Consider the following 27969-nt stretch of genomic DNA (forward strand, 5'->3'; position numbering starts at 1 on the left):
ATATTTTAACTTATTGAATATGACTTTACTTGCATGTCATCTTTCTTTTGCATGTTTACGTATGTTTTATGCGTGCAGGTATCAAGAATAATTCGGACACCAGGAGGTAATGCCTTGTTAGTGGGTGTTGGAGGCTCTGGCAAACAGAGCCTGATCAGACTGGCCTCATTCATAGCTGGATACAAAACCTTCCAGATAACCCTCACACGGTAATCCTTGCACTCATTATCACAATTTTGATATTCCTTTCCAAGATCTGTGTCATGAGAAAGTTAAAAAGTTTGTTTAGTCTGGTGTATCCTCTGAATTTTGCTTTCGAGTCATGATAAGAACAATTGAAATCTAGTTATTTATTGTAGCTCTTTGCAGCCCTTATCGTTCTGCTGTTAGAACTTATTTATGAGAAAAAGAACAACCTTCTATTTTATTAACTTTTTGCTTAGTTTTTCTGTTCTCAATAAAATTTTTATTATTTTTATCTCACTCTCTGTGGCTGTCAAAGTGCCCACATGTTCCCTGTGGGCACTTGTGGTCATCATATTTCCCTCTGGCTAAGTCTCTAACTGGGTTTGGTGGTCGCTATTAATATGAATGAGCCTTTTTTTCTCCTCTTGCCAAAGTATCTCCAGGGGAAACAAGCACTTCAGCTGCATGTTTACTTTATTTATTTTCTTCTGCTTACATCTTTCTCTAGCATACAACACATTTGACCCATTATTTAGTCTGGTAAAGGAAAATTTGATTTAAATGGAAAATTTGTTTAGCTGTTTGCATCTTTAAATTTTGACTCTTTTTAATTCTTCAGAACAGTTTGTTCTTGATTATTTCTTGTGACAGCTTTGAGTGGCAGACAGTTTAATGCCATGGCATTGATGTTTTGCACTCATGTTAATTATAAAGTCCGCTTCTCTTTCGAATTTGTTATATATAAGGATACGTTAAAGAAACACTTGTGGTTCTCCCACTCACCCACCAACAAAGGGTTATACTTTGACAAAAAAGAAGTTAAAATGAACTCAGCAACACAAATTAAGTTAATAATTATGTAAATGCAAAATGTATTTACATATCGTGTCAATAAATGTATTAAATACATAACAGTAAGTACAACAATTATCATCAATTATCACAAATATCATCTTGTTTTTCTCTGCGCTACTTTGTAAATTCCAAACTAGTAAAATGGTTACATTTTCTGTGTAAGAAGTATTTGGAAAGTACAACTTTTTTCTACATTAGGTATTTTTTCAAGATTTTTCTAAATGTCTAAATTAATTGTCTGTGTCACAAACTGAATAGAAAGAAGTGCCATGCTTTCGCTAATCACTCCTGGTGCTTGTTTATGAACCAGTAGATAAATATTTTTTGCAAGCAACAAAGTTTACTCCAGTAGTCCCTAACGCATGGACAACCAACTAGTAATAAAGGCTGAAATGTGTTTATATAAAATTAATTTGAAGAAGTCTGCTGCAAGCCCGGTCCTCTGAAAGTTTGACTAACAAATATTTTGCATTTGCTTAAATGTTGCAGCTCCTATAACACCACTAACTTGCTGGATGATCTAAAAAACTTGTACAGAACAGCTGGTCAGCAGGGAAAAGGTGTCAGCTTCATCTTTACAGACAATGAAATCAAAGATGAGTCCTATCTGGAGTACATGAACAATGTCTTATCATCTGGAGAGGTTAGAATCACAAATATGAAATGCTCAATGTTTTTCTTCACCTCCAATAATTTTTCCAACAGGACTTTTCCATTATTTTAAATAGCTTTTTTTTTTGTATCTTCTGTACTGCTCATTTGATTCCTGTTCATAACTTTGTTGAGTTACGATGCTCCTTATTTTCCCCCTTCCTCTTTTCTTTGACTCTTTCTCTGCCTCCTTTTCTGAATTACAATTTGAGCAGCAGTTGCTTTAACAGGGGAGGCAAATTGAAGTGGGAACCGAGAAATAGGAGGCATTGTGACTGGGCACAGTTTGTCAATAACAGATTTGTGTTTTGTGGAGAGTAGACTGTCTTGCACTGATTCTTGGGAGATAAGAAACTAAATGGAAAAATATTGTGGACATAATGCTTGAAATTAGCATGTCATTTTGGAATTACACTGTCCAATCTATCGATTTTTTAAAATTAAAACAATCTTGCTTTTTGGAGGTAAAATGGAAACAATAATTTGCTTTGACAATGTGGATACATTATCCTAATTTTTAGTCAAAACAGAAGATGCCAATTTTCATGCACATGAATTGTTTTAAAATTGGATGAACAATTAGTGCAATTCTGCAGTAGAGACATGTAACTCTCTTATGAACTCGCATCATTGCAAATTTAACAAAACAAGTGTATTTTTATCTTTAGGTGTCCAATTTGTTTGCTCGCGATGAGATGGATGAAATCCTCAGTGATCTCATTCCTGTTATGCGGCGAGAGTTTCCAAAGCGACCACTGACCAATGAAAACCTGTACGAGTACTTCATGTCACGGGTCCGTCACAATCTCCATGTTGTTTTGTGCTTTTCGCCCGTTGGAGAAAAGTTTCGTAACAGGGCATTGAAGTTCCCTGCACTGATATCTGGCTGCACCATGGACTGGTTTAGCCGCTGGCCAAAAGATGCACTTGTTGCAGGTACATCACAAGGGCGACGTCTCATTATGGTGTGAATTGATGTCATTTATTGGTAGCATTTGTTATACATAGTGTTTCATTGTATTCACTGCCTTGAACATGCTGGTATTTTTATGATTTCTAAAACTTACTGAGCTTTGACCTTATGTCAAAGCTTTATAAATATTTGGACCACTCGTCAATATTTATTTTTCAGAATTTAACGTAGTCTCTACGCAGGAGCCTATCATTTTCAAACAGAATGAACCAGTACCACCAATGGCATAAAATGGTAAATAAATAAAATTTCTAAAAGAAACTGAAGTTTATGGGGACAGTGTAAGTAAAGTGAAGGTGAAGTCTGTAAAGTTCAAAAGAGTGCTTGAATCACAGAGTTGGAGTTTGACTGTCAGCCTTTAGAAGCATTTTAAGATCAGACTAAAGATTACACTGGATATTAGCAAACTGATGTCTCATTGATCCTTACCACCAAAACTAAGATGCATTAAAAACAGAAAATTTTGAGAGCTTTGGGGAATGACTACAACCAATTACACCAACATTTTAAAGAAACCGAAAACGGAGTGCCACATTTTAAATCTTCTTTCTGTAAATTGTTGACTCATTCACAAATCCAGCTCTGCTGATATGTCAAACGATGGGAAAAAGTCAATAATTGAAAATCATTGCAGCCCGTCTTGAAGTTTGAATTTTAGAGCTGCAGTTATGTGTAGGCATGTCAGCTTGGATTATTCCGTCTCATGTTTTATTCTGACTGATTCACACTTCTTTTTTTTTTCCATGTGCATTCTGCCGTTCAGTTTCAGAGCACTTCCTGTCTGCATATGATATTGAGTGCTCACAGCAGATCAAACAGGAGGTAGTCCAGTGCATGGGCTCCTTCCAGGATGGTGTTGCAGAAAAGTGTGTGGAGTATTTTCAGAGGTACAGTATTTCAACACTCTGGATGTTTAAGCTTGGAACCTTACATGACCTAAAAAAGCACATTAAGCATACAAAAACTTACATTAAGTAATACACTTACAAAATGCTTTTAAAATATTTGCCTCTCACTGATTTCATTTGTCTTCGCTTTTGGTCTCTTGTAAATGTTCAAAAAATTTTTAATATCAGATAAGCATACAACAATAATTTTGTTATTCTACTCTTTTCTCCCAAATAGTAAACTTTAGAGTGCATGAAGAGATGACTGTAATTTTTGACTTTCAATTGAGCTTTTTCTTAAGAGATAGTATTGTATGCTAGTTTTTGTTTTTGCTATGCATTCAAGTTGAAGAAGATGCTTAATAGGTAAATTAAAATTTGGAGATTTGTGAGTTCCTACAATGTCATCAATTTATTCTATCTTAACTGAACCTAGATACCGGCGATCCACCCATGTCACACCAAAGTCCTACCTGTCCTTCGTTCAAGGCTACAAGACGATCTATAAGGAGAAGAGGTCTGAAGTCCAGACACTGGCCAATAGGTAAAGAGTAAAGGATAAATTAAATATGGTGTTAATAAAGCCCCCATGCATAATAACAAATATGACCTATGTATTACCTCAAACAGTAACAATTCTTTTTTACCTGTATCATAATTCAGTTATAACTTATTTCACTACTGTAGTCATACGTAAACTAATATGCAGCTTATTTCAGACTGCAAGCATTTCCAGTTTAATATTCAACACCATAGGGTCAGATTGTGGGTTAGAAATTAATTTGTCTCTGGTAAATCATGCTCATTTACCAGATCTTATTTCATGTTTACTTTCATTTGAAAACCAAACGAAGTGCATCAAGTACTAAAAGAAATTCCACACCTGAAAGCAACATAAAGTCTTTTCTTTAACAATTATTTACCCTAGAACCTCTGAGATTTATTGGAAGCTGCTGAAGGGAGCTACATGACCCAAAAGATGAAATATCTCTGTAATGCGCAAGTATTTCAATTACTTGGTGCTAAACAGAGATTGATTCAAACAGGAAGTCATTTGGGGCACCCTAAAACTATACAACTAAAGATTAGTCATTTGTCCTGAATTTCAGATTTATCCAGATGGGCTTCCATCCATACCACCTTAACCCCCATGCCACAAATCTTCAGTGTTTACATGAAACCTGAATGACTGTGTTTACTGTTTAGGATGAACACTGGCCTCAAAAAGCTGAAAGAGGCGTCAGAATCAGTAGCAGCTCTGAGCAAGGAGCTGGAGGTGAAAGAAAAAGAGCTACAGGTTGCCAATGACAAGGCCGATACGGTAAGCAGATTTGTTTTGCTTACATCTGAGTGGTTTCTGTTTTAGGTTCTCAAAGAGGTCTTTTTTCTGACAACTGAAAGACAACCTATGAATTAATTTCCATTTTTTAAATAAATATGTACTGTTTATATTCTATGTGTATATGCATTCATTATCAGTGATAAAATCCAAAATATTTGTCTGTGTTAATGGGGGGGAAAAAAAACCGAGTGTTGTTTTTGTCTCTCTCTTGGGTTTTTTTTAATATTAAATAATATTTTCAAAAAAATCACTTCAGCATAACATAGAGTCCCAGTCAGAAATCTACCTAATCTCATCATCTGATAAAAATTATGTTATTTAGCTTTTAAATATTTAGCTTTTTAACAAGATCTTTTTCCATGTTGGAAAACTGGTGCCACATAAAACTTGAATGAATTTTTAAAATTAGAAGAGGGCACCAGTTACAACAGATGTAAACCTCTGACAGGAAATGCAGACATTTAAGAGTATGCTCTAAGATTAAAGTTTTTGTGTGACAGGATTCTGCTGAAAAGTGTGCAGCAATCCATGTTTAATCAGGATGGGTTGATTTGTGTCTTAGCTTGCATCACCCTGCTGTGTGGTAAAAAGTGAACACTGCGATACTCATGGACACGACCGATTTTTCTTCCAGGTTCTCAAAGAGGTGACAGTAAAAGCCCAGGCGGCAGAGCGGGTAAAGGTCGAAGTCCAGAAAGTGAAGGACAAGGCTCAAGCCATTGTGGACAGCATTTCAGCTGACAAGGCCATTGCTGAGGAAAAGCTGGAAGCTGCACGGCCAGCTCTGGAGGAGGCAGAGGCTGCACTACAGGTGTGGCACTCATAACCGTTAATATTCAATATGCAATTATCAGGTTTTACCTCAGCTTTTGTGTTCTTTTTTTTTTTTTTTGAGAGGACTGATTTAATTTTGTTTTTGTGTATGTGAATAAAGTCCACAGACTCAAATTGTTCTAAATGCTAACGCAGATTAGTTTCAGCCTGCAAACTGTGCTACCATGCACCACAAAACAGTTGAAGATAATGATTATTTGTTTTGGAACCAAAGAGCTGCACAATAGAAAATTACCTGGTAATCATAGAAGATGATAGTACTCACACATTATTACGGTGTTATTCCCCCCCACACCCCACATTGTTCTTAATAATAAAGCATCTGACATTTATGAATGCCTGAACTAAGTGTGGCATGTTGCATCAAATAAAACAGATGAGACTCTTGGGTATTAATCATCGATGCCATAGTCCTGCAAATCCCAATGCAAGTCGGTGTATAAAATTTGAGGCTTGTTCCCTGGCAAAAATAAATAAATGAGCAAGACATGTGCTCTTCCAAGGAAATGAAAATGACAAAAAAAACTTCAAACCGTTTCCTTTCAAGATAACTATTGCCATGAGCTGTATATTCTGTTGGAACAACAGCTTTTTATAGACAAATGTGTTTTCCAGTGTAGTAAATCTCTGCCCACTTGTTTATTTCTGCAATATTTGATTTCATTCCATTTCTGCCTAGTCTTAAGATTAAGCCTATGCACTTTCTAAGTGGCAGTGACTAGACCTCAGTGTTTCGCCAATATATCAGTTGTATGTTATAGGGAGCTCAAAGATGTAATGTAGAAAAACATTTTTTTTTACGATAGTTGTTTTTGAGTAGCACTTCTGAGTAGATTCCCTACTGTGCCTGAAAGTTTGTGTTGGGAAATCATATGTTGCTTTCACTTGAAGATGCTGAAGAAACTGTCAAGAGAATAAGATAGAGAGGTTAAGTTGTGTTATCAAAAGAGTGTTGTGCTTTGAAAGTTTTGAGTAAAGAATTTGGCTAAAACATCCAAACTAATAATTACCTCCACTGCAATTTATGAAATGTATAGAAATAATAATAAAAAAACCCCCTGCAATTATAGTGATTTATTTAAAGGGGGAGAGAAGAAAAAGATTCTGCGTTGCACCAGGTTTTAAAATTTACGAAATACGCATAAGCCACAATACATCACATTCTAAAACATAGGTTATTTCATGTAATGGTCAGAAAAAACTGTAAATATCCCAAGAATAAAATGTCTGATCTATCATACCTTATGATGTTGATGAGAGTTGTTGTAGAAAGATGTATCACATGTTTTTCTTTTTTTTTTTTTTTTGTAGCTCTTCTGGAGTTTACCCAGGTTCCTCTTTAAAACCCCATCATTAACGTTTTTGAATAGGTTGAGTCTGTCTTTTGGCTGTGATGATGCTTCCTTCATTTGTCAATGTGTTTTCATATTGTTTTTTTGACTTATTTATTCTGTTTTTGGATCATTATCTGCATTCGGGTCCAACTTCATGAATTCCTCCTCATTCCTGTCACGTTAAGAGAAAGCCATTATCCTGACGGAACATCAAGCATAGTGAGCCCTAAATTGGCTACATTTTATAACAGTATGAACTATTAAAGCTCATTTAAATGCAGATACATTACCAGATGATATAGGGAAGCACCATTAATTTAAGTGCCTTTACATTGTAGTAAGAACTGCAAGTGAGGATAAGTTTCAGTCGTACTGCATTAAATTTGTGTTTCTTATTGGTTTTTATTGTGACCAGTTTGTGTTATGATGCTTTTTAAGGATGTTTTTTTTTTTTTTTTCTTTACAAGTAATCAAGCAGGTTTAGATTAGGGAATGAAAAATGTCCCAAAGACATGCTTTGAAGAGAATATGAGTCAAATTAGTGTCAATTAAGGAGCAACTCATGAATTCTTCCATGTTTGTTTATGCAGTTTATGGCAGGAAAGTGAATAAAGTGGATTAAGGGCTGTAGATTTCTGTGCTAATTTGTGCATGATGTATACATGGTAATTTTTCTGTACTAGCTCTTTTTGCATCGGGGTGTCACTTGATTCTCTTTAGAACTTGATGTGCCAAGTGTCTAAAGTTGTTGGTCTGGAAACTAGAGTTACGTTGTGATTATACATGCTCCGTCTGGGTAGGGGATTTCCCACCAATGTGCTATGCCAATCTGCTCCTTATTTATTTATTTTTTTTTTTTAATTGAAAAAAATTGCAAATAATTTTCTAATTAATTGTTGAATAAGGAAACAATGGATTTACAACGACATTGAATTCACAAAGTGACAACCCTTTGCAAAGGGTGCAATACAAATCATAATGTTCTTTATATTTTCTGCGATCTCTTTTTGACAAACTTAACCATTCATCCTAGCTCTGTCCCCATTTTTTTGTTTTCCACTCTGCACAATGAGTACCAATAACTACTCTGACACATCTTAAATAGCCTCCTAGCAAATAAAAAAAAAAACAGTGCAACATACTTTTTTGCATTGAACAATTGACTGCTTAGAAAATAGAAATGTTATCCATCTTTTTCTGCCCCGTTTATATAAAAACAAATATTGGATGTTTCCTTTATCTTTTCAAACATAGACAATCAAGCCATCAGATATCGCCACTGTACGAACACTTGGACGGCCTCCCCACCTCATCATGCGCATCATGGATTGTGTGCTGCTCCTCTTCCATAGGAGGGTCAATAGTGTGAAGATCGATTTGGAGAAAAACTGCATCACTCCCTCCTGGCAGGAGTCTCTAAAACTCATGACAGCTGGAAACTTCCTAGGCAGCTTGCAGGTGCACTTTTAAAATTACATTGTGTAGATGTAAAAAAAACAAACAAAAAAAAAGAAAACGTAAAATTTGCTCAGATGAATTGCAAAACCATTTATTTTAGAGATAAAGTTGTGGGTTTAATGAATCATGTATTCTGTTTTCGGTTCTGTCTTTTACTTTTCTTGTTATAAACAGACAGAAGGTCCAGATTCTTTTTCTGTCCCAAACAAAACCATCCTACATCATAATATCCCACCTCCATTTTTTATTTTTTTTTTATCATCTTTGTTTCTTTTGAAGCAATTCCCCAAAGACACCATTAATGAAGAAACAGTGGAGCTCCTGCAGCCCTATTTTGATATGCCTGACTACAACATTGAAACAGCCAAGAGAGTGTGTGGTAATGTTGCTGGCCTCGCCTCCTGGACTAAAGCCATGGCCTCTTTCTTCTCCATCAACAAGGAAGTTTTACCCTTGAAGGTAATGTATGTGAGGTAAATCACATTTATTAATGCTGCAGAAATTCAAACTGTATCTGCAGACAAAACAACGTCTTAAAAAGCAGACTTCACTACAATTTTAGGAGGTTTAGGTAACCTCCTAAAATTCATCAAATGGTGAATACTTTCCTAAGAATGTATTCACTGAACAGCTGGACTGATGCTCCTTGGGCAATGTTTTAGGCATTCTATGAATAAGACGTAACTACAATGCAGCAAAAGGTTTTCTTTTTGTTTTTGTTTTCATTTTGCACAGGAAAACCTCAGGCTACATAAACCACACAATTTCATGATTTATTTATACTCTACAATCTGGGGTGCAATCAGTCTGGGTAATAAAACTTTTAAGATGTCCTTCTCAGAAAGAGAAATTATGGGAATGAAAAATAAAGTAAATGAAGCACTTATTTAGATATTTATAAACACAAAGGCCTGAATATTGAGTTGAATGTCAAACATCATGGCATCAAATACTATATAAAACCAAATAGGATTCATTTCAGCCATCGCTGTAACTCCAAAGTAAAAGGAATTTGTTTCCATTAAAGTGATCACTTAAAATGCTAAAATTAAGACCAACATTTCAATGCACTCATATGAATTGTATTTTGTATGTATTATTTATGAGTCCATAAGGACTCCATTTAGATGTTAATGTTATCCACACAACTAAACATGATTGAAATGGATAGAACTAAAACTGACACATTAGGCCTGACAAAGTCTGCACATTATTACATCAAAGCAAGGCCTTTATCAGTCAAGCGTGGGTTCAGAACCTTCTTCAAATAGTTATAGGGAGATTGATGAGACATGTTCAGCTTTGCTTAAAAATGACCGTATTTGTGTCTTTTAACTCATCAGTCGCCTCTAGGTTCACGTTGTTCAACTTATCAATAGCGACGGTGCACGTGTTGCTGCGAAACTCAACAAAATCTTGAAGTGCATAAAAACCCCTATTTTTATCATGATGGTACCAGATCATGTTGGCCTTTTAGAAATTTCAAAAACCTTTTATATTCTCTCACTTAACAGTGAATCAGACACTTTATTCCTCACGTCTAAAACGTCAGATGAAGCATACCAGTGACATGTTGCACACAGTTACTTTCAGTAAAAAGTAACTGTATGCAACAACCTACAGGTAAACACACACAGACCACTACAGTGCTTGACCGGGCAGTCGGAGCGCCAAATACCACCCATGAATGAGAAAACCACAATTGTTGCTCAGATACTTTTAATTTCTAACTCCTAACTCTTGCTTCCTACATAACACAATTAGATACACTGACTGACTTGTGTGTTCATCCAAGTGACTATGCCAACCTATCTAGCTTAAATCACCAATTAACAGATGTTTCCGCCAAGTGCTTTAACTGTGATTTTATACAGAAATCCCACTGAGCCAAACTCCCTGGTGGTCTTCTATTTTTATCAGAAGCAGTGTGATAAAACCACAATCAGCAGCAGAGTACAGCAGGAAACAGGACACATGATTAACGAATAAACACGTAGAAAGGAGGTTCTTGTTGATATCAAGAACCTTACTCAAGAAAAACATTTAGCTTTTGCCTTGTTGATATATTTTGAAGGCTGGGCAAATTCTGTTCGCTTACCCTTTTTTTTTCAATACCATTATTAAACTATTATAATATTATTTATTCTACTATGAGGGACAGACTGTGGCTATAAAAAAAAAGGTACACAGAAAGTTATCCACACTCACAATAATTTAATCACGACTCAATACATACTCCCCTATGCAATGTGCAATGTTATGGTTTCCTTCACAGTATGTGAGACTCTTTCTGTCTGTGCCATCTTTGTGTTTAAACATTCATTGTCCTGATTTTGTTTTATTCTGAGGCTGGTAAGACGAAAAAACTTTAGGCTGTGGTTGTCTGACTTCGTGGTGCATAGAATACATTAAGGTTGATTTGGTGTTGATTTCATCCTCTGCTGGCTCAACCTAAAAAAAGTGGAATATATTGAAACCCGGCAGGGTTTGTGTGTTATGGAGACATTAAAATAATTTGTGCCATCATTCAGGTGCAGGTTGCATCACGTCAGCAGAGGAATAATTTAGCCACTTTTGTCTTTGTCTTTTTTTAAATTTATTTTTGACTTGTATATCAAATACCCTTTTCTTTTTTTTTTTTTTTTTTTTGCATACTTTTAAATATGTCCTGAAAACCTGACGTGTACTCTGGACTGCTGTCTTAAGTTAGGTTTCCTAGAAATTGGGACAAGACAGAATTTCTGATTCAAAATCAAGGAAAAATTGATGACACAAGAAGAAATTGAATATCCTTTGGTGGTCAGCACAGGTTTGAAGGAAACGTGGATGAACACTGTCAGTGCGTTTTAGTATTATTATTCTTGAGGCCACTGTCACCCCTCATCTGCATGAATAATATCAGCTGGGCCAAAGTCTTTTTGACTACTCAGTGTGAGATTTGAAAGAGCAACCTGGGGCTGCGCAGGATATAAAGACGGTCAGCAAAACCTGAAAAACACCTTTTTATTAAGACACCGCTAAACTGCAATTTCAGATGTATTTAAACTATATTAGAGTTTGGAAACAAAATTTTTATGAACATGAAACCAGTCTTTAAGTATCATAAAAAATATAATACAAATATTATGGCTAACCAAAATGAAAAAAAAAAAAAAAATGGCATGAAAAACACATCAGTTCTAATATGAGTCCTTTTTAACTCACTTATGCAAGAATGTTGGCTGCAACTCATAAATATAAGGTTTGATTTTAAGGGAAGTGACCATTTCCATCTACATAAACAGCTTTTACTTCATTTGATAAAGTGCAATAAGGAAATAATTTTAAGCCATTTGCAGGAAATAACAGATGTAAATGTGGTCATTTCTCATATAGATGCTGTATTGATCATTCTCATATAATCCACAAGATATAGCAGTGAATTATGTTCAAACTAAACAGTTGGAGCCTAAAAAAAGTGTCAGTATTCTGAAAATAATAGTTTCAGATGACAATATATAGGTTGTAAGTATGGTAATTGTTGTTAATAAAGTTAGGCAAAAATGTTTATTTTACTTAACCTTCCTGCACATAGTACACTAGAGCAAGAGTTTGCAGAGGTCTCTATTTCTCTTAAGAGTTAAATGTAGCAATAAGAAATATCCTGAAGGAGGCTTACTTGCTGTGCTGCTGGAGGCCACTTTCCACCAACCTTGGCTTTGTTCTATAAAAAGATTCATGCATCCTTTCTCAGTCTCAGTTTTTTTTTTTCCTTTTTTTAGTTTGTCCTTGTAAGAACTGGTTTTGAGAAAAATTCTTTTAATTATTTTAAAACTTTAAAAGTGTACATGCAAATTTTTGACTTGATTAAATATTTTATTTGCTCTGTTCTTTCATCTGAATGTCCTTTGCATCTCTTCTTCTCTGTTACTAGGTAATAGTGGCCTTATTTTTAGTCTTATTTTCTCCTTTCAGTATCTCATCTTCACCTTTATGTCTCCCTTCTTCCTGCTTCCATTATGCCTCTTCTGACTGCCTCGTCTTTCCTTCTACTTCTATTACTTTCTTTCTCACACATACTAACCCATATTCTGTTTTCATCTCGTGGTCTGCAACATCCGCAACAGCCTCACTGCCTCTCATCCTGACCTTTTCCTTAAGCATGGAGCATGGTCTAGCAATTGATTTTCTGGTTTACGGCTCAGCGATGGCTTTCTTTTCAGCAAAGCAGCCAGACTGTGAGACGACAGACAGGGAGACAGACGAGCATGAATGGTCTTTTTCGATGTCAATTATTAATGAATGGCAGTGGCAGACTCCCTTTTGGCCAAGCCAACCAATAGGATTTTAGCACAGATAACCTCACGACCTTTCAGTAAATCTATGTTTCTAAATAATTTTCAGTGCCTTATTTATTGCACCAGCAATACTTTTTTGTTTTTTGCTTTTGCCTCTATTTAAATCATTCTTTTTTGTTTGTTTATTTGTTGTGTTTGTCTTTTTTCTGGCAATCTTTCAATGTTTACTTAGAGTGATTTGGCTTCCACATTTCCTCCTTTATCTTTTTTTCTATCATATACTGGTGGACTTTTGAATCTGAAAATCTTCAGCTCTGGGGAGTCTCTTAAAGTCTGTAATGAAAATAATTATGCTTTTTTTTTTGCTTTTTAATATCATATTTTATGTAAACACATAACTTTTAAAAGTTCCAGTAAGGCTAACATTGTAAAAGTGAGGAATATCTTTATTCTCTCACAAGTTTGAAATAATAAAATGAAATAAATGGCCGGCTGCAGTACCTTCACTTCTTATGTCAACTCCTTGAATCTCCACTTTCTCTGATCCTTTATCCTTTACTTTCTTTGTGTATAACATAAAATAAACTTTGCCTACTTTTTCTGTGAGGATGGTAAGTATAACCGAGTTCTTTCTTTTCTTATTTTTTTAGGCCAATCTTGCGGTGCAAGAAAATCGCTTGGCCTTGGCCAATGTGGACCTGGAAAAAGCTCAGGCTGAGCTGGATGCCAAGCAGGCAGAGCTGGACGTGGCGCAGGCGGAGTATGAGAAGGCCATGATGGAGAAACAGGTCAACATTTTATTGACTCCTTAAACACACAATATACTCATACAAAATTTTCAAATAATGTGTTAATGGGAAATTACGATGAAACTACTTTTTATATATATATTCTTTTGATGCTCTGTAAAATATTTGTATTTTGTTGATAAACTAACACAACTAAAAGTAGCACACAGTTGTGAAGTGGAAGCTAAATAATGAGAAAAATCTCCAAGAAAAAAATCCATAAAAAGTCCCATTTGAAATGTTCCACCAGTTATGTAGAGTGTACACCAAATTATTATGCAAATTGGATTAAAGGGTCATAAAGATTAAATTTATAGATGGTATTGTGTGTCAGGGTCCTTTGAATCACTATAATTAATTTCAGAGAGCTGGGTTGATTAGTTTGTCTGGTGAGCTCAATTAAAGGAAACCATTACAGTATAAGTCAAATTTTACTGAACAAAGCTTTCCATGAGAATGGTATTTTTTTTTTTTCAAAAATAAAAAACTCAAAATGCATTGTTCCAAATTATTATGCACAACAGATTTTCTAATGGTATTGTATGGTGTCTTTGTGCTTGTGTTGACTGTAATGTTAGAGACTATTCAAAAGGTCTTTCAAAAATGCAGCTTGAAAACATGGGATGAGCTTCAGCTGAAATAGAGAATGACTCAGCCGTAGTCACCCGAAGCCCAGTTTTGTGTATGTATATTATCAGAACGGTCTGTCCTCTGCTGAAAAACAGCATGTAAACAGAAAATCGTGTGCATCATGATTGCCTGATTAGGAAAACTGCAAATCCAGAGTCCTCTTTTATAATTCTGTGATTAAAGCAGAGAGCTGTTCTTCTCCAGAGACCAACAGTGAGATTTCTGGGTATACTGCAGGTGAAAGGGACTAAGACACTCAGGAGCAGTTTCGTTTTATGTGCTACTAATCTGATCTTTATTGAAGTGTAATTGCTGCTTCTCTCAGAACAGTGTCGTTAGGGTGTTTGAGCAGCAAATGAAAAGCTAATTCTGCTAAATGATTCAAAAATCGCCTCTATATAAGAGGTGATTGTTCCTACATGGGACAGGTTATTTAAGCTTTTAGATTAAATGAAACAGTTAAATTGAACGCAATTGTACATCATCTGCTTATTTCCAGAAATATCCCGGCTTGCACTGGGTGCTTGATTCTCTATTAAATAGACAGACAGGCAACATTTACAGCTAGCAGCAGAATGATTTATTTTTTTTTTTTCCTAAGAAAAATCTCCTTGTCCACCATGCACACAGTTCATCCAACTAAAAAACAAAGTTGTTGGATGAAAACACAGTTGAACAGACAAAGATGGACAGACTCATGAACAAGCCAAGCTGACTTGTTTGTTGGCCCATTTATCTCCAGACTTTGCTGGAGGACGCTGAGCGTTGCAGACACAAGATGCAGACAGCGTCCAGTCTCATCAGTGGCCTCGCTGGTGAGAAGGAGAGGTGGACAGAACAGAGCAAAGAGTTTGCTGCCCAAACCAAACGCCTTGTGGGTAGGTTATGTTGTATGTATGACTGCAATACAACATATATTTTATCTCATAACATTTAGGGTTTTGTGCATCAGAAGAGATTTCAGAATTATGCAGTAATTTTCTATTCAAGCCAGACGATGAAAAAAAAAAAAACGTAAAACCATTAATTTCTTCATCTTTATTTGCTGATGCTGTTTGCTTTTTTTCAGGTATTGAAAACATATTTGCTATCATCACTTTGGTGTCTTTCAGGCGATGTCCTTCTGGCCACAGCTTTCCTCTCATATTCTGGTCCCTTTAATCAGGAGTTTCGTAATCTTCTTCTGAGTGACTGGCAGCAAGAGCTGAAGCAGCGCTGCATCCCATTTGCCAAAGGCCTCAATTTGACTGAGCTTCTTATTGATGCACCCACTGTTAGTGAATGGAACCTGCAGGTTAGTCAAGGATCTGGCTAAAGACCACCTAAATGGTTTGTTGGCTTGTTTTCTTTACAAAAAAAAAAACAATCAGTAAGAAAATCTCCTTGTGTTTCTGATAAGGATGCAGCTACAAACCTGCAAAATACAGTTTCGAGCTGCATTTTGCACCTACAAGATACAACTACCAAACTGTAGCTGCACAGCAACACATTTATGTGTTTGATGCATAGATATTTGAAGGTTCTAAATAATCAATTTTTTGTAAGATTAAGTGGAACACCTTACAAATAGCAGCAGGAATGAGCTTCACCTTTCTTTGTTACAGGGCCTTCCCAGTGATGACCTGTCCATTCAAAATGGCATAATTGTGACCAAAGCTGCTCGATTCCCTCTGCTTATCGACCCACAGGCACAGGGAAAAATCTGGATTAAAAACAAAGAAGCTAGAAATGAGTTGCAGGTTTGGTTGACCATCATCTTCTTATTTATCTAATCCATTTTGAGTTGATCTTTACCTGGCAACATACAAGAGATATTTGAAAATGTTGGATTCATTTATGTGTATATATCAGCATTTTAACTTGGAGTTTAAAATAGTGAGTTTGCTCTCTTCTGTAACAGGCATTGGAGGTTAGAAAAAAAAAATGTGTCAGATTCTGTGTTTGAGATGTTCTGTTTACTTTTACCTCTCTGATATCCAGCGTGGACAGTGCATTTGAAAAAGTATATCTGTAGGCATTATGAGCTCAGCCAAGGTCATACATCTGTTAGAGGTAATATCTGAGCAGCGTGAATGCTTTCTGAAAGCACATTATGAGTGTTTTCAAGACGCAGGGCTTAACCAGAAGTTTTCAAACCATCTTGCATTGAACATCATCCAACCAAAAGTGTTACTATCAGCTTTCCTTAAGCTGTTAGTAAAAAATATATATTTTTAAAAGAAGCAAGACATGATGACTTGTAGGTTTTTACTTATATTTATCATGGAAATTTTAGAAAAATCCAGTTTGATTACTGCTGGTAATAATTCAGACTACATTATAGAATCCCATGTGTAATTCACAATTTACCAATGTTTTTATTTTTTTTTTATTTTATTATTATTATTATTTTTTTACTCTTTTAATTTCAGATTACATCACTAAACCATAAGTACTTTAAAAATCATCTTGAAGACAGTTTGTCTCTTGGTCGCCCCCTGCTGATTGAAGATGTTGGGGAGGAGTTGGACCCTGCCCTTGACAACGTTCTTGAGAAGAACTTTATTAAAACCGGCTCCACTTACAAGGTTATAGAAAATTCTTTTGTTTAATTAATACCTGTTTTGTCATGTTTTTTTTTTTATTAGGTATTATTAAATGACCTTTTGGTGATTAGTCAAGATATAATATGACACTACAGATACATCTGGTCATGCTAACTGTATCTACACAAAAAGGTTCACGCAATGCATGGATTCTTGGTCAATAAAACCACACAGCAGATGGAGATCGGAGAGGTAGAGTGCACAAAGTGTGCAGAAATAGTAGCTCATTCTTTCTTTTCCCCTTCATTTGTTTCAAAAAAATTTGCCTACTAAGAAAACATTTTCTATTATTGATAAACTGTTTTGAATCTGGGATTAATATATGCATACAGTCTTAAGATGCACCACCCAGTCCTTTATATCTCAACAAATATCATGTCTCAGATGAAGGCCAAGGAGTATAAAGAAGTGGATATATTTTTTTAATGTTTGCTTCTCTTTTTTTGTACCCATAAATAAATATGCTAATTGCTAACCTCAGTTTTTCTCACAAAACAATTTATTAATACCTGCATGGTAAATGGTTTTGTTGCAGCAGCATACTTAAAGCTAAACATATGAAATGTGAATAACAATGGACAAAACGTACAAAATATACATTTATACGAGCTCGAGGCAAACACTGTATGTGCCACTTAATTATAGTGTTTGTGTCGGCATGTTATGCAGCAGAATTAAAGCCTGGAGTTCTCTCTGGATTCTACCAAATGGTTTTAGCAGCTGTGAAATGTACCTTTTCAAAGTAATCCACGCTTTATACCATGTGACTTTTTTTGTCAAACAAATACAATGTTGAAAGCTATATATATAATTATTATTATTATATATTTTTTTAAAGAAATTGCACTATCTTAGTTGTTAAAAAAGCTGAAAATGATCTCTTATTTTTTTAGCAATTGACTATTAGGTCTTTGTGCTTTGTACTGAAACAACTTCCTCTTTGCAGTTGCTATGCAATGTTCAAACCCTATGTTTTCTACTTTAAAATCGGAAGTTATTGTTCAAATTCTTTTGTTATTCATTTATTCTTTTTAATTTTATTTCTAAGCATAAAAACTTTGATTAATCTGTAAAATGTGTCATTACTTTGAGAGGAATTGTAGGGACCACACAGTTTGACTGTAAGTAAAATCTTCTTAATTACATAACTGTGTATCTATTTTATCGTACATCATATACAAGGTCATGTTATAAGTATCACTGCAGTCAGCTTGCAAACACTTTCCCTGGTACTCAGATATACAGATACAGCACAAAACATGCTCTGACCACAGGGATACTCCTCAAACACAACAATTAACCAGAAGTCTCGTTCAGACTATTTCTATTAATATCTTGCTTTGAGGAAGAAGAGAAGGTGTCTTCGCTTGACAGCTTCAGGAACAGATATACAGATGGATAATTAGATGATATACTGCCATGAGTAATTACGTGTCGATCAGAGGCAATGCAATCTTGCACCCATGCAGGTACACACATTTAGGTGCACGCCTACACACAGGAAATATTTCAGAGTGGCTCTATCTACCTAGGGCTTATTGAGGCCCTCAAAAAGTATATGCAAGACATTTAACACTATTCTCCAATTCATTGATTTTTAGGAAGTTATTTGGCCTCTTTCTTTTGTCTTTTTGACTTTTTTTTCAACAGTTCAGTGTTATTTTCTTAAATTAGGGCTTAATGAGAAGATTTTGTTACTCGGGCAAAAAAATAATATTGCATACAAATATTACACTTATTTGACAGACCAACACAAGTCTTTTTTGTGTATACATCCACCAGCTTTACGCATTTAGAATAATGCAGAAGCAAAGTCAGACCGGATGAAAAGTAAACAAATTTAAGCCTGAATTTTAAGTGGGGCCGTACCAACATGCATTCATTGTTACGTGTGTGGTGTGATACATTTTAATGTTTATGATGCTTTTGTGCTAAAAGGTAATATGTTCACAGGTGAAAGTTGGGGACAAAGAAGTGGATGTGATGAAAGGATTCAGGCTTTATATGACCACCAAGCTCCCTAACCCAGCTTACACTCCTGAAATCAGCGCTCGCACCTCCATCATTGACTTCACTGTTACCATGAAGGGGCTTGAGGACCAGCTACTGGGTCGTGTCATTCTCACTGAAAAACAGGTATAGCTTCAGTCAAAAAGACGGTAATTTTACCTGCCATATGTACAATGCAGTGACTTAATTAAGCAACATTGTATATAAAATAATTAAATCTCACTGCTTCAGATTTGAAGCGGTTTGTATTGATACTTGTAGGCTTTTAACACCTCTCTTATTGCGTGACATTATAACTCATGAGTGTATCATCACCCTTTACAAAACAGAGTAAAGAAACTCCTAGTCACTGGAACCATGGTGCCCATATGTATCAGGATAAAATCTACTAACAAAGACGCACACATCTAAAGTGTCAGGAACTTGAGCCATTCACACTGAGCCTTATAATAGCTCACTGTAAATACACCAGGGCAGAGGGCTCATTAATTGTTCGTCTGAAAAGACTGGCACTGCTGCAGAAAAGCAATTTTCTCACCGGTAAGCGTAATGGGCGATCATGAAATGAAAGATTCATGGAAGATGTGAAAAATAGCATGCTATCTCCAATATGCTCCAAATATGGATATAACGATAATGACAGAGCTGAGGCTGCTATTCCAGATTGAAAAACCAGCTTCTTTTCTTCCAAGCTTATGGGGGTGCAGAGGGCTAGAATTATTGTTTTCAGTGTTTGGACTTTTCATTGATAATAAGGCTACTTCATAAATGTACCCACAAACATTAAGAACATAGGGAAACAAAAACTAGCCCTTGCATAAAAGCAAGTGTATGTTAGAGAAACTCATCATTATTTTTTTTCTATATTTTAAAGTTGTAAGAAATTGTTGAGATGCAGCCACTCTTTTCCAATCTGCTGTAGACAATGACAAATATTTACATAACCCAATAACTTGGTGAACAAACTGTCAAACCTCTTTGTGACTCTTTTCAAATTGAATAACAGTCGATAAATTAAGCCTCACAAAAGATTAGGTGCAACTCCAGAAGGTACTCGTACTTGAACTCAGATCTCTGGATTGAAATCCCAGAGCTCTAACCAACACGCCATAGAAACCTGTTGGCATATGCCAGATCGTACAAATGAAACCCTCTTGTTGGCCTACAACAACCTTTGATAAACAAGCAAGTGGTTCAATCCCCTTACTGATCAATGGAAATCTAAAGTCTTCACTGCAAAACTAGTGATCTCTCTACTATGAAGTTGGCTTAGATAACAGCATGAATTCAAAAATAGATTTACTTCCAAATTAAGCGTAAATTGTCAACTTAGAATACCCCGCAGTCTAAAATACGTTTAATTTCGTCAGATTCATCTTCTTCATGAAGGTCCTTGATTTTAGTGGCCCTATGCTGTTTTTTTTTGTTTTTTTTAACAGTCAGATTTATCCCTTATAGCTACATGTCCCTGTGTGTTGTGTTTTTCTGACTCCAGGAAATGGAGAAGGAGAGGACTGACCTTTTGGAAGATGTAACCTATAACAAGAGAAAAATGAAGGAACTTGAGGACAACCTCCTGTACAGACTAACTAGCACACAGGTAAAAATATTTCAAACTTTAGTTTATGGCTATATGTATGTAGGCGTGTGTGGACGTGTATGTATGTAGGTGTGTATGTATGTATGTATGTATGTAAGAGAAAAAATAAGAGTGTTTGGTACACTTAGTTTATTATTATTTATTGAGATTCACATTTTGATTTGTGATAATTTTATAGGGTTAAAAGATTTTATTTTAGAAGACATCTGAAGCAGTTTTGTTTACTTACGTTTTTTTTTTTTTTTTCTTTTAGGGTTCACTGGTGGATGATGAGAGCCTGATTCTCGTTCTCAACAACACGAAGCAAACAGCCGAGGAAGTCACTCAGAAGCTGCAGATTGCTGCTGAGACTGAAGTTCAGATAAATGCTGCTAGGGAGGAATACCGACCTGGTAGGCTCTGAGATCGAATGTTTTTTATTTATTTCTCTAGATAGGCTGCAGTGTGTTTCTACAGTCAAAGGCAAGGATGGATACATATATCTATATTTTTAGTTTTTTTTATTTCAACTCAGTCTCCTAAAAAATCTAGTGCAAAAGTATTTTGTATTTACGTACATTTTCTACTTTACAAACACAAATCTGAATCTGATGTATTGTTATTTCTGAGATAGAAGAATACCAAGTGGAACCTAATTTTTTTTTACAGAAAAAGATTTGATAAGTTTATGTTGCGTTTGTTTCCACTCCAATGTAGTGTATATGCCCTCAATAGAATACAGTGCAACCAACATAAATCTAACAGAAGCCTATATTGTGTGTAATATAATCTCAGTATAAATACAGCTGTTTTTGAAGAGCTTTCTTCGAAAACATTAGTGAACAAACAGCATAAAGAAAACCAAGTAACGCGCCGGACGAGTCAAGTTTCAATTAGTTATTGAATATTTATTTTTCAGACACTAGATAATTACAGATGTTGGATGTAATTTCCTTTCTTTCTGATATTTTGTTCTCTTGTCTGCTTTCTGTGTGATTTTAGTGGCCACTAGGGGCAGCATCCTGTATTTCCTTATTACTGAGATGAGTATGGTAAATATCATGTACCAGACATCTTTGAGGCAGTTCCTTGGACTTTTTGACCTTTCTCTTGCTAGGTGAGAAATATTGACATTTATGATGTCCCAGTATAATACAACAACAGTACAGAATTTGCTTCACCCCACAGAATCATATTATTTTTATTAACACTGTCAATAAAACCTTTTAGCCCAGATTGTTTAGAATATTAAGTTAACTGTTGTAGCCACTTCATAACTGTATATGATGTGAGGTTCTCATCAGAAATAACAATCACATTTGTCATTTTCATATTGTTTATACTTGGTACTAAATTTGTAATTTGTTTCATTTCAATACAATAAAAAAAAACAACAACATAATATTCCCAAGGCAAAATAAGGTTAACCCATTGGCTAGAGATTTGTGAGCTTGGATATTTTACTTAGATGTATGAAGACTCACGGGTTACACTTTGCATTAAGTAGGTACAGACTACAAGTCCGATTTAATTTTGAGAAAAATGTACTGTTTAGCGGTTAAACAAAAAAGCTTGGGGCTTAAACTAACGTTCAAAACTAACATTTGTGTTGTAATTTTCTACTGGAACAGGTCCTCAAAAAGTCCTATCACCATCAAACGGATCGCGAGCATCATAGAGTTCATGACCTCTGAGGTGCACCACTATGCAGCACGGGGCCTGTACGAGGAACACAAGTTTCTTTTTACTTTGCTGTTGACTTTGAAGATCGACATGCAAAGTAACAAAATCAAACATGAGGAGTTCCACACACTCATTAAAGGTACTATAACTTTTCATCCAACATCACTGTCATTCAATGTAAAGATCTCCTTAACTTTACCTCTGACTTGTGAGTTTCCTGATCTTTATAAAGATCACTAATGTGTTTGTTCACTGATGTTTTCAAACAAACCTCAGAAGTCTTTACATAACAGATGTATTTTTATATTGTTTAGTAATGAGTTCAGTTAATAAGGAATTTGGTTGCAGTGGATTTTATTAAGAGATATCATAGGAAAGGGGGCTTCATGTTTTTATTTTTAAAAAGTATTTAACGTTTTGAGACACTAAACACTTTCTTCCACTAAACAATTCTGCAGTACTTTGTGTTGGTCTATACATAAAATATGTGAAAAGGTGTTCAAATAGTTGTGCACAAGTTATGTAGCCTAACTGTTTTAAATTCAAATGTTGAAAACAACAAAAAAGTAAGTAGAAAAGGAGAATAATGTCCTTTTCTCATGTTTTAGAGAAGTTTGTCTAGTATTAAGAAAGAAGTTGTTTGATTATATTTCTTTAAGTACTTGTAGCAGCTAGCTGAATCTCTTACACGCAGCACTTTTCACTGCAGGAGTAAAAGTCTGTTGCGTTACTAGCAGATTCAGAACAGACTCTCTGCTACATGCATGCAGCTATACCATCTGTCAACTGTGACATGCTGACCACAGTACTCTTGACTTTTTTTGGAATTACTTGTACATTAATTGAAATGTAAAAAAAAACAAAAAAAAAAAAACAAGGTATATGATAAGCATTTTTGCTTTGTAAAATGTTGGTTAGACAAAACTTAACATTATTCCGAAAACACACGTGTGCGTGTTCATGCGGGGGTGTATGTTTATGTGTTTTTGCATTGTACAGGCGGTGCATCTCTGGACCTAAAAGCCTGCCCTCAAAAACCGGCCAAATGGATCCTGGACATGACTTGGCTCAACCTCGTGGAGCTCGGGAAACTCTGGCAGTTCTCCGATATACTGGATCAGGTTCATATATTACATATCTCAATCAGTGTAGGCATGCATCTTTAGCTGAGAAAGATTTACCCAAGTACTTTTATCTACCAAGTCTCCCTCAGTAAGGAAGTTTCATCTGTTCAACACACACAGTCTGATGCGTTTGTGGTCTCTGGGTGCTTATTAAATATTTTTTCACAGCTCTTCTTTGCGCTACTAAGCATGTCAATATCAGCCTCATCATGGTTCACTTCATCCTTTCTTTTACACATGGGCTCTAAGAGACTCGTGATTGACTGTCACTCACACCCAAATGCACAAACCCTTGAGTGTAACTGACAGCCTGGTGGCTCCCATGGTGGGAAAAACCAACGTTGTGTGAAATGAGCTTAGTTTGGTTAAATTTTCAATCAATTACTTTTGGCTGGGCAGATGTACACGTACGCGCCGGCGTGATGTGTGTTTGGATGACTGTGTATTTGCAACTAATTCACATGAGCATTTTATTCTGCATGCTTGTTAATAAGGAGAGGTGGTGTTGAACTTTTTAGTTTATTCAAATCAGTTTTTCAAGGAGGACATGAAAACCCCCCCAGAAGTTTAGAGTTTCAGCTGTTGGAAGGGCGCACTGTCCTCAAGCATACGTAAACCTCTCAGTCTTATAAATTAATAATGAAGAAAGCTAATATTGCTTGAAAATATGCTCATCATATGAACAAACAGCAGGTAAAGCATATTTTTGTTGTTTCAAAAAAATTGTGTTTTCTATTTCCAACTTTCTCATATGTAAATGAACAGCTAAAGAAAAGGGTTGTGATGATTATGAGTAGTATTACTTTTTGCACATTACCTTACCAAAGTAACAACATATTCATATCTAACAAAAGGAGAGTAAACTTAAAAAGCTCCTTTCTCCCCAGGTTCATGATCAATTTATTTCTGAGGCTTCTGATTGCTGAGAAGAGCTTGCTTCAGTCAGTCTGCCCCAGGGCAGTAGCTTACCACCATCAGCTTGTGAAAGTGTGACCGAATGTAGCCTAAAGCTCTGTGGTGTCCTCTGGACTTGATAAATCTCTATGCAAGTACAGGCCATTCAGCATTCAGTGTCTTTGCCTGCGGAATATACTCAGTGTAAGCTGCACCTCAATGCAATAGCTCGATTTCTACATTTCTTCCAGATAAGTCGTAACGAGAAGCAGTGGAAGTCGTGGTTTGATAAGGAAGCCCCAGAGGAGGAGGTGGTTCCGAACTCCTATGATCAGTCTCTCGACTGCTTTAGGCGACTGCTCCTGATACGATGCTGGTGTCCCGACAGGACCATCGCTCAGGTAAAAAAACAAACATGTTTTTGTATATTTAGAGTAATTATAAAGAGTTAAGTCAAAAACTGGGTGCAAAGTCATCCTATTAACAGTTTTACTATGAAATAAATAAGATGCCAGAGAAAGTGATGAAGGAACTGGAAGTTATCATTATGTATGAGTCCCACACATATTCATATCCACCACCATTCATACACCAGGTTATTGAGTAAAAGAGTTTTTCAGAAAGAAATAAAGTCTGTTAAGTAATTTTTTTTTTAAATAAACCGTTGACTAAAAAAAAATATCTGAAAAACATCAAACCAAAAACCCTCCACATATTTTCCTAATATTAACCCTGGATAAAAAAATGTATTTCCTTTTCTTTTACGTTTGGTAGGAGTTCAACAACTCTTTGCATTTTTTGCATTTCTAACCATTAAATAAACATCAACTTTTCACCATTTGATTCCTTCTCTCTTTCTTAGGCTCGTAAATACATAACTAATGCAATGGGGGAGAAGTACACTGAAGGGGTGATTCTTGACCTGGAGAAGATGTGGGAGGAATCAGATCCACGGACACCACTTATCTGCTTCCTTTCAATGGGATCAGACCCTACTGACTCCATCACTGCACTGGGGAAGAAGCTCAAAATTGAGACCAGATACGTGTCTATGGGACAAGGACAAGAGGTCCATGCTCGGAAGCTTCTGCAGCAGACCATGGCTAATGTGAGTCGAGGCTCTGAGGTGGCTGCTTTTTTACTGTAGCAGCAGCAGCCGGAACTGCAATTAATTTTCCAATCAGCCTTAAAAAGTTTTGAATTTCAATTAAGAGATTTGCAAGTCCAGATAGATGTGGAAAAGACGATATCAGTATTTTAGATCTTATTGCCTGTTCCATTCTTTTAAAGTTGCATCCATCTGTTTCCCTGTGTATCCACTCTCTTCAAAACTATAAACACTACAGTTATAGGTTAAAAATGGGAAAAAAGGGATTGAAACCCTTACTTGAAATTTTATCCTCAACTTGTCACAGTGTTTGATGGCCACCGGTTGTTGTGATTGTTCACAGGGTGGGTGGGCCTTGCTCCAGAACTGTCATCTGGGTCTAGACTTCATGGATGAACTAATGGACACCGTGACAGAAACAGACTTTGTCAACGACAGCTTCCGCCTTTGGATGACCACAGAGGCTCATAAGCACTTCCCCATCACTCTTCTTCAGATGTCTGTCAAGTTCACCAACGAACCACCGCAGGGCCTGAAGGCGGGGCTTAAGAGGACCTATGGAGGTGGGCTTCAGTGTATTTTAATTTGCAGTAAAAAAGTCATTTGAATTGATCTGCGGACAATAGAGGAGAGGCTGAATGGAATCAAGCTACATGAAGTCTTGTACTGAAATGCCTTTGCTTTCAAACACAGGCAAGCAAAAATATATGTTTTTGTTCAAATAGAAAAGCTCTCAATAGGGGTATAATGACATGATTGAAACACAAAAGTGTCTCCTTATTCTTGATGTGTGCGTTTATAAAGATCTCAGTAGTGGGTGGATGCATGCATATAGATAGATCCAGACTCTAACTGTGTCCTACGGGAAGGACAACAGATGAAGAGATGGAAATTCACAAGAAACATATGCTCGTTGCTTAATTCAGAGACTTTACACCAAAGTGCCACAAGCATTGGGGGTAGATTTATGAGACCTTACACGAGCTGAAACATGTACTTTGTGTTTTTATTCAAAACCTAGAAGGGTAAAAAGAATATTTAATATGCACAAGAGAGCTGCTTGTTCCTAGTTCATATTGAAAAGGATGAAGGGCAACTGAGAATCTGTGTGTGCTTGTCTTTAGCTCCTAAATCCTGCAAGAGACCAAGTCTGTTTCATTTGCAAATTCACAAAAGTGCATTTGACACATGTTTCGATCCCAACATTGTAGCTGTCTGAAATAAAAATTTGCATTTAAGGTTGTTCCACTGTTATTTGCTTCTCTACCTTTTTCAGTTGAAAAATATGTGTATGTATTTTTGACTCCCAACATATTTTGGAACTGAGTGTTGACGTATTGATCCCCGTGTCTTTTAACAGGAATAAACCAGGACCTTTTGGATGTCAGTAACATGGTGCAGTGGAAGCCAATGCTGTACGCTGTGGCGTTTCTGCACAGTACCGTACAAGAGCGGCGGAAGTTTGGCCCTCTAGGATGGAACATCCCCTACGAGTTCAACCAAGCTGACTTGAACGCCACTGTCCAGTTTGTTCAAAACCACCTGGATGACGTGGACATCAAAAAGGTCACTGGAGTTTACATAGGGTGAAGCTATTGCTGCGCATAAACATTTGCACACATGACCAGCAGAAATCCCAGCTTGGATATATGACAGCAAACAGCAAAACCTCTGATCAAAAGATCAGAGGTTGGGATTAATGTTTCCTAGCTGAGAAGTGTGTTATTTCACTTGTACTTAGGATGTGGAAGATTCTAATTGCATGACTAGTCAAAGGAAATGCTTCATCTGAATTGCAAAAAAGCACATTACACTACACTTTATGATAACCTTCACATATTTCAACCTGCAGCAGATGTCAAAGGTCTACTTCCCTCTTTCGATGCTGTTAGTGACTTAGAAAAAGATTATGATAAATTACTACAAAACCATTTCCACTTTTACTATGATCTATGCTGCATGCTTAAAAAAAATCTAATTCTGTAAAGAGACGACATGTAAACAACTCAAACAAAGCTCCAGCTTAACGGTGTGCAAATGTATCCACTTAAACTGAAACTTTGTTGAAAAACTCTTTGATTCAATTTTAGCTTTTTTCTCAAGCCCTCACCTCCCATCAGGTATGGTAGATCTAAATTAACCTGAGATAAAGGTCAGCTATTCTAGTGGGATTTTCTTGAAGTTTGCCATTTACCTCCTTTTATCTGAAACCATAATTTGTAGAAAGCTTTACACTGAAAGAAATCCCCAACACCCATAGAAGTAAAAATGGGAATTTAACCCAAATTGACAAAGGTAATTTGTAAATTTTTACCTCAAGCAGCCATATTTGTGCTATCTTTTGTTTTGTTTTTTAAATTATTTTTCAAAAGGATATTTGTTTCTCAGATTTAATTTGAAATGTATGTTGCATGTTCTCAGGGTGTATCATGGAGCACAGTACAGTACATGATCGGAGAGATCCAATACGGCGGCCGAGTGACTGACGACTTCGACAAACGCCTCCTAAACACCTTTGCCAGGGTTTGGTTCAGTGAGGAAATGTTTGGACCCACCTTTAACTTCTACAAGGGATACAACATCCCAAAATGCTCCAGTGTTGACCAGTATCTCAGTTACATCCAGGTAATGCTACATAAAACGCAGATGATGGTGGTGTGTGACTGAAAACGTTTCTACAAAATGTTATTTTCAGTCTGTGATAGCAACCACATTGTGGGCGATTGTGTTCTTCTCTCTTTTCTGATATATAACCACTCAAGTGGATTATG

At 36.1% G+C, this 27969-nt stretch overlaps 1 protein-coding gene across 1 annotated transcript in view; it reads left to right on the forward strand.

Moving 5' to 3' along the window:
* dnah5 (dynein, axonemal, heavy chain 5) overlaps window positions 1-27969 on the forward strand; it is an 80924-nt gene that overhangs the window by 44989 nt on the left and 7966 nt on the right. The window contains exons 58-82 of the mRNA XM_044117191.1: window positions 79-209; window positions 1531-1684; window positions 2361-2628; window positions 3429-3552; window positions 3989-4096; window positions 4759-4873; window positions 5529-5705; window positions 8317-8520; window positions 8800-8979; window positions 13448-13585; window positions 14958-15093; window positions 15328-15509; window positions 15820-15954; window positions 16627-16782; window positions 18754-18936; window positions 20306-20410; window positions 20664-20802; window positions 21392-21506; window positions 22021-22211; window positions 23072-23193; window positions 24342-24491; window positions 24953-25198; window positions 25542-25761; window positions 26559-26764; window positions 27620-27823. Of these exons, the coding sequence (XP_043973126.1) occupies window positions 79-209; window positions 1531-1684; window positions 2361-2628; window positions 3429-3552; window positions 3989-4096; window positions 4759-4873; window positions 5529-5705; window positions 8317-8520; window positions 8800-8979; window positions 13448-13585; window positions 14958-15093; window positions 15328-15509; window positions 15820-15954; window positions 16627-16782; window positions 18754-18936; window positions 20306-20410; window positions 20664-20802; window positions 21392-21506; window positions 22021-22211; window positions 23072-23193; window positions 24342-24491; window positions 24953-25198; window positions 25542-25761; window positions 26559-26764; window positions 27620-27823 (4089 nt within the window). The remainder of the gene's footprint in view (window positions 1-78; window positions 210-1530; window positions 1685-2360; window positions 2629-3428; window positions 3553-3988; window positions 4097-4758; window positions 4874-5528; window positions 5706-8316; window positions 8521-8799; window positions 8980-13447; window positions 13586-14957; window positions 15094-15327; window positions 15510-15819; window positions 15955-16626; window positions 16783-18753; window positions 18937-20305; window positions 20411-20663; window positions 20803-21391; window positions 21507-22020; window positions 22212-23071; window positions 23194-24341; window positions 24492-24952; window positions 25199-25541; window positions 25762-26558; window positions 26765-27619; window positions 27824-27969) is intronic.

This window comes from Gambusia affinis, linkage group LG05 (genome assembly GCF_019740435.1).
Source record: "Gambusia affinis linkage group LG05, SWU_Gaff_1.0, whole genome shotgun sequence".
Lineage (NCBI taxonomy): Eukaryota > Metazoa > Chordata > Actinopteri > Cyprinodontiformes > Poeciliidae > Gambusia > Gambusia affinis.